This window comes from Helianthus annuus, chromosome 11 (assembly GCF_002127325.2).
Source record: "Helianthus annuus cultivar XRQ/B chromosome 11, HanXRQr2.0-SUNRISE, whole genome shotgun sequence".
NCBI classification, from domain to species: domain Eukaryota; kingdom Viridiplantae; phylum Streptophyta; class Magnoliopsida; order Asterales; family Asteraceae; genus Helianthus; species Helianthus annuus.
In genome coordinates, this window is record NC_035443.2 from 5,908,758 (window position 1) to 5,916,301 (window position 7,544).

General features: G+C 35.8%; 1 protein-coding gene across 2 annotated transcripts; it reads left to right on the plus strand.

The window, feature by feature from the left end:
* Window positions 1-720: 720 nt before the first annotated feature.
* LOC110889334 (protein RMD5 homolog) lies at window positions 721-6,454 on the plus strand. Of its 2 annotated transcripts, XM_022136847.2 has the most exons (3): window positions 721-957; window positions 3,070-3,137; window positions 5,082-6,454. In XM_022136847.2, exon 3 carries the CDS (start codon window positions 5,125-5,127, stop codon window positions 6,274-6,276), a length of 1,152 nt encoding a protein of 383 aa, XP_021992539.1. In that variant the 5' UTR covers window positions 721-957; window positions 3,070-3,137; window positions 5,082-5,124; the 3' UTR covers window positions 6,277-6,454. The 2 variants fall into 2 exon arrangements, with proteins under 2 accessions (XP_021992539.1, XP_021992540.1); XM_022136848.2 differs by lacking the exon at window positions 3,070-3,137 and having other exon boundaries at window positions 722-957.
* Window positions 6,455-7,544: the final 1,090 nt, after the last annotated feature.

The following is a 7,544-nucleotide window of genomic DNA, read 5'->3' on the forward strand; positions in this document are numbered from 1 at the left end:
TTGTTAATCGATAGTGTAATTTCTAGTCTTGATCGTACGTTCTTGGTGTCGTTGGCAATCGAGATATCACGGGAAGGGTTAGGGTTGGTTATTGGTTAATTGATCATCGAGAAACAACCTCGCATTAGAATCCGAGTACTTTGTTCCCTTTCATCACTTCGATCATGTATGTACGAGTTATGTCTATGTAACTCTTTCTAGTTGAAATTTCACACAATTGTTAAAGGAAACCGAATCCTAAGATGGTCATTGCTCCCCTAATCTGTTAAACAACCAATCTTTATTTGCTCTTAGTTATTAATTTAGTTTTCTAAAACACAATCCAAATCATTGAACTTTATTTTCTGCAAATTAGGTTAATTGTAGTTAATTCGCAAAGCTATAAAATCAACACACTTTCCACATACTCCCTAAGTTCGATACCCTTTTACCACTATCTATTAGTTGTTATTGGAATTAAATTTGCGTGTACCACGACAAGCACGTCAACCCTTCCATAGTTTAGTTGACCGGTCAACAAATTTGAGGCCGGGGGGTAAGATTGTGACATAACAGCGAACGTTGAGGGGTAAAATTGCAATTATTTCGTTAAGGGGTAAGGATGCCAATCATCCCAAACCTCAAAGGGTAAAATTGCAGTTTACTCTTAAAAGATAATCAATGAAGCATCTAGACTTACCTCTATTTTTAATTAAAAACATAGGCGGTTATAGCCCCCCTCACTTTGTCCCATATCCTAATGTTTATCACATTTCCATTCTTCCTGCAAACACACATAACGATGCCCCTAAAAATGAACTAAATAAAACATCAAGATCCCATTTTTAAAAAATCAAACAAAATCAAAGCCCTCTTTACGCAATTTCCCAAATCTCTTCTTCTTCTTCTCAATTTTCCCCAATTTCACACGCAAATCCCCTGTTCAGAAACTCCATATTTGCCCTCTCAATCCTTCTGGTAAGCTTCTGAATCGATATATTTGTACGATTTTGGTTTTTATATTAATTTATTGTGTGTAATTAATCCCTTTATATGTCTCGATCTGAAACACCCATGATATTTTCGTTGTTCTTGGTCGTTTTTGGATTATGGGTATGTGTTTGGATGCAATTAGTGTTGAATCTGTTAATTTATTGATGACCCATTAGAGATCAGAAGGTTTGAGTGGATTTTTAGATGATAATTTGTTGAAATGATGTTGATTTACTTGCATTTGTAGTTTCTTGTGTGTGTACTCTTGTGATTTGTTTATTGTTGAAGTTGTGGTTTTTTTTTTTTTTTTTTTTTTTTTTTTTTTTTTTTTTGTAATGTGTGTGTTTATTAAGTTAGAAGTTGGTAGATCCTCTTAGTCAAGAGTTAAATGTGGTTTATGTGTGAGACATATATATGTGTGTATAACAACTATAGGAGCATATGGATTTCCATAATTTGAGTTATAAATTTTGTTTGATGTTATATGTTAATTTGGTATAAGGGAGTTCGAAACCGACTAAAATTGTTTATGACTTTTACGTTGTTTCATACGTTGGGGATTTTCTGGAAAAAGTTGTCGGGTAATGCAAATAATATAGATCTTGAAGCATTGTTACATGACTAGTTAAGTGTGCGCGAGTGAGAACGGGGTGGATATCGTAAAATTGAGAATTTAAGATGGGTATAGACATATACATACGTTATCAACTATGAAGCTTTGAACGTTTTCATAGTTGTTAAAAGCCACCGCCTCTTGCGCCTAGGCCCAATTTCCTAGCGAGGCGAGGCAATTGCGCTTTAATTCTCCAAGTGATGGTTCATGCGCAGGTTCCGGCGAGATTCCTAGATTCTTGAGAGTTTTCGGCCAAATTCTCTAAATTCTGGCAAGATTCTAGCTAGATTTCTACTTTTATCTAACGAAACTACTTTTCTACACTAATAAACTAGCATTTTATAACTTTCGGTACTAAATAGACGATATTTAATGTTATATAATAGCCTTAGTTTATTTTATTTGATAAATAGTATTAATTTTCTATTATATAAAAATATTTTATGTTTTTTAGTTGTTGTACGCTTTTTTTTCTCAGGCCCGCGCTTTTTTTGCGCCTTGCGCCTAGGCCCCAGGCGAGGCCTATGCGCCTTGAGTGCGATTAACGCTTTTAATAACTATGAACGTATCTCATATACTCCGTCCTTTGATTTTTGTTTATGTTTCTGTTTTGTCACCTACATTTGTATTTCTCCGTTTATGACTTTTTTGTTTCACGAAATAACTCAATAAGCACAGTATAGTATATATAGTCGTGAAAACCATTATCATTAGGAGGATTGCTTCATGGCTTGGAATGATTTAGCATATGATTTGAAGTGAATAGATCAAGACTATACCGTAAAAATTTTGCAACTCATAATTTTTATGTTAGTATGACTTAGCGAATAGTGTTGACTTTTGAGTGCAGTGTGCACATATAATATATATATTTGTGGGCGCTCGGGGGGCAAAAGTGAAATGGTACTAACTTTAACGTTATTTTACTAATTTCGTGAAAATAACGTTAAAAGCGGCGGATGGTTAATCATGCATCATGTGGTGACGTTGAGTCGTTGATAGCTGAAAGACACGGGGTACATGCACCAATCAGTCTCTGTCCCGATTGTTTGAGTGTTATGTGTCTTAGGTCCAAGGCTTGATACAAAACTACCATCGAGCCGGGGGTCTCACTGGAAGCAGCCTCTCTATTCCTACGAGGTAGAGGTAAGGCTGTCTACATCTACCCTCCTCAGACCCTACCTTAGCTTTGCTTTTGGTGGGATTTACTGAGTATGATGATGATGTTGATTGTTAGAGTAGAAATCTTATGCATTATGCTGGGGTTCGTATTTTCAGTAATACATATCTTTCTTAGCATGCTTCCGTTTATATTGACATTTGAGAATGCTAGATCTATTTTTTCATGTTGATATCGGTGTTTTAATATGCAACTCTTGAGTGGCCTTTTATACGTTACCAATCATCATGTCGGTTTCTGTGGTTTCTATCATATATGGTGTGTTACTTTTGTCAAGTTATCTCAATGCTAAAAAATTTGACAGACATCAAATTGCATCATTCAAGACTAAAGCACGCAAATTTCTTAAAAAAAACAGATCAAGACCGTCAGGTAATCCTATTTCTCTTTTAAAGTGATTTACCCGATTTTGTTTTTCTCATAATTTTCTATATGTTTATATGGTGGAGAATGAGGCATTATAAGTCGGTAAAATTTGAACTTTTGGAACCGCTTGTTTTCCCTTACGTCAACTTCACTCTCTTTGGGTAAAAGGGTAAATTTTGCAGTGAGTGATGCGTGTGTAGAGAGCTATACAGACGCCAATCTATTGAAAATCAAGTATCTTGACATAATGGGGTAACTTAGTGTCGCTTGGAGACGATATTTTCACTCTCTTTGGGTAAAAGGGTATATCTTTTTTTGGATTTAACCAACTATAAGAAGTTATTTTCTTAACAAAGTTAAACAATGCGTTTGAATCATAGTTATTAAAGGCGCTAAGCACACTCAAGGCGCATAGGCCTTGCCTGGGGCCTAGGCGCAAAGCGCAAAAAAAAAGCGAGGACCTGAGAAAAATTAAGCGCATAATGAAAAAAAGTTAAAAATGTATTAGAGTAAATTACTTTTTGAGTCCCTGTGTTTTAGTGGGTTTAACCACTTGAGTCCAAAATCAAAAAGTTTAACACCCCGAGTCCCCAACTATTTATTTTATAACGTTTTGAGTCCAATTTTGGTAAAAAAAAATTGGACTCAAAAGGTTAAAATTTGGACTCAAAAGGACTCAAATGGTTATAAAAAAAAGTGTCTAGGGACTCAGGGCGTTAAGCATTTTGATTTTGGACTCAAATGGTTAAAACCACTAAAACACAAGGACTCAAAAAGTAATTTACTCAATATATTATGTATTAGAAAAGAATACTATTCTTCAAAAAAAAACAAAAGCTATTATATAAAACCAAAAGTTCTAAAAATATTAGTGTAGAAAATTAGTTTTCCTTAGATAAAAGTAGAAATCTGGCTAGAATCTTGTCGGATTTTAGAGAATTTGGCCGGAATCTAGGAATCTCGCCTGAACCATCACCTGGAGAATTAAAGCGCAAATTCCTCGACTTAAAGCGCAACTGCCTCGCCTCGCCTGAAAAATGGGCCTAGGCGCAAGAGGCGATGGCTTTTAACAACTATGGTTTGAATTACTGAAGGGCCTGAAAGCGATCTGTGAAAGTGTCATGTAAAGCAAGGATCACCCTTTGGTATCACGGCCACCATGTCGTGCACGGATCACCAATTTTCTTAGATTTTAATCCAGAAATATAATTGTAGATTTTAATCCAGCCATCAAAATAATCATTGGCATTTCAACTCATCTTTTCTGATATCGAAACGAGGGCGTTAAATAAACCGAATGTTCAACGAACAGTTCGTGAACCGTTTGGCGGGATGTTCGTTTATGTCCGTTCATTTAATAAATGAACAAACAAGAAGTTCTGTTCGATAAGTTAAACAAACGAACATGAACAGAGGTTGCGCTCATTCATTGACGGTCGTGAACGTTCAGTAATGTGTTTATTTATGTTCGCTCATTAACTTCATTTGTGTTTGTTCATTTAAAGATTTTTTATGTTATATTTTTATTTTATTAGTCTTGGTTTATAAAATTTGAAACCATAGTTATTCTATACGTCTCCGCCAACATCTTAGTTTTTGTGTTAATTATGTTAAGTATTTTTATTTATTTTTGGTGGATTCTTCGTAGTATTAAATGATGAAAAATTGCAGATTGTATTTTTAAATGAATATACAACATTTGTTTGAGTTCATTTATGTTCGTGAACATTTTTTTCTGTTCGTTTTCATTCGTCTAAGTTCGGTAAGTGTTCATGAACATGTTCATTTCCTTAATGAATTAACACGAACAAAAAATCTTGTTCAGTAAGCGTTCGTGAACTGTTCATAAACATGTTCATTCCATAATGAATGAACGTATTTTTTGTTTTTTTTTTTTTTTTTTTTTTTTTGAATTAGACGACAACTAAGGATATCATCCTGCTGTTGTAGGTACGTATAATTTCATAACGAAATCAAAGCAAGAATTCGGATTATGGAGCTAAATTCGATCAAAGACGCATTCGATCGCGTCACAAAGAAGCAAAAAGTATCCTCCTCTAAATCCCAAGAAGCCATCGAACAGATAAGCCAAGAAATCGATCTCGCATTATCACGAATACAATCCGCAACTCCTCAACCCGACCACAACGTGATCCTTAGCGAACTAAAAGCGAAGTTAAAAGAAATGGCTCCGCTTGGTCAACTAGAAGGGCCTCAAAAGGAACTGAATCTCGCTCTGAGCAAATACACGAAGCTTCTCGAGAAACAATTCAATCCCGATATATCAAAGTCTTACAGGAACGTTGACTTTGACTTCCACACAGTCAACCAGATAATCGCCAGTCACTTGTACCGCGAGAACATGTTCGATATCGGTGATTGTTTCGTCAACGAAGCGCGTGTAGACGCGGTTGTCGACAAGAAAACTCATTTCCTCGAAATGTATCGAATACTCGAGTCGATGAAATCTCGCGACTTGGGTCCCGCGTTGAAGTGGGCCGCCGTTAACCACGACAAACTTCAACAAAACGGGTCCGACATCGAACTTAAACTCCATCGTCTACAGTTTGTCGAGATTCTTCAACACGGAAGTAGGGATGAAGCGCTTAAATATATCCGAACGTATATCGCTCCTTTTGCTAACCAACATTTTCCGGAAATCCAGAAGCTAATGGCGTGTATTTTATGGGCCGGAAAGCTCGAGTCATCTCCGTATACAGATCTTCTCTCACCGGCCCATTGGGTCAAGCTGGCCCATGAGCTAGCCCAACAGTTCTGCAATCTCGTGGGCGAGTCAATTCAAAGTCCGTTAAGCGTGACGGTTGCAGCCGGAGATCAAGGGTTACCGACGCTTTTGAAGCTGATGAACGTAATGGCGGGAAAGAAGCAAGAATGGCAGTGTATGAAGCAGTTACCGGTCCCTGTCGATTTGGATCAAGATTTTCAGTTTCATTCGATATTCGTGTGTCCCGTGAGCCGTGAACAGGCTAGTGAAGACAACCCGCCAATGCTGATGTCGTGCGGGCACGTGCTTTGCAAACAGTCGATAACGAAGTTGTCGAAAAACAACAGTACAAGGCCTTTCAAGTGTCCATATTGCCCTACAGAAGTCCAAGTTGGGCAGTGCAGAAAATTGTGCTTTTAATTGTAATTGTTTTTTATTTGAAATATGTTTTATGAAGTTAGGGTATGAGGTTGAGAATGGAGTGTTCAACTTATGCTCATGGTGGTGTGCTTTTTTATATTTATTGTATGTAAATATAAATTTCATTTCAATGGTCATGTTTCATCTGAAATTATTAGTACAATAAAGCATTGATCAATTATCTAAATTTACTTTAATAAATATTTAGGGTTATTAGATTTAATCCCCCCCCCCCAATTAGTAGCTATTGGCCGCTGTTACTCCTAAATTTCACTTTGACGTCCGTCATCCCCAATTTAACATTTAATGTGTTTTGTCACCACGTCGTTAACTGATCACTAATTTTTGATTATGTTACTATACTTTAGGGGGTGTCATAGGAATCTTAGGAAGGTTTTAGAGATCTTAGGACACACCGAAAAGTATAGTAACAAGATCAAAAGTTAATGATCAGTTAACGATGTGGTGACAGGACACACTAAGTGTTAAGTTGGGGGTGGCGGGCGTCAGAGTGATAGTTGGATGTGGCAGCGGCCAATAGCCAATAGTTAGATGTGATAAAATCCAATAACCCAAATATTTATTAGGATATCTTTAATTCTTAAACCATTATTAGCTTTTTGTTAAAAGTACCTCCTTGATGCCCTTTAGTATTTATGTTCACACTTTACCCTGTAGGTTGTGTGAATGGGTGCCAATCATAACAGCCTACTTCACTCAAATATTTATGTTATGATGTTAGTAAATTGAGTGCTAACAAACTATTTCGTTTTTTAATCCAAAATTAGTGAGAAACATTATTGTAGTTTAGGGAAAATGTGACAAAAATTTTATCAAGTTTTGTTTAGAGTTAAAGGCCATTTTAGTTACTATGGTTTGGGTCATTTTGCAACTTTAGACCAAAGGTTTCATTTTTCGCATGTGGGTCCAAAAAGGTTTCACTGTTGTCATTTTAGTCTACTGGGTTAATTTCATCCATTTTTTCTGTTAACGTGAAGGGCTTAACTAAATGTAATTTCTTTTAACTTTTTTATAATGAAGTTTGATTCCCGTTGGCTAAACTAATACATAGTTGTAGTGTTGTGTTGCTATAGCCAACGGGAATCAAACTTCATTATAAAAAGATAAATAAGATACCAAGGCACATTTAGTTAAGAAGTATAAAATTTTAGATTTTTCAATTTGTTTAAAAAATTAAGTATGTTGAAGTTATTTGAGATTAAAAAAAGTTAAAAGAAATTACATTTTTGTTTTTTTATATAAAAGTC

What these genes read in the sequence shown, in the direction of transcription:
- LOC110889334 (XM_022136847.2), top strand. Translation starts at nt 5,125, where the DNA reads ATGGAGCTAAATTCGATCAAAGACGCATTCGATCGCGTCACAAAGAAG.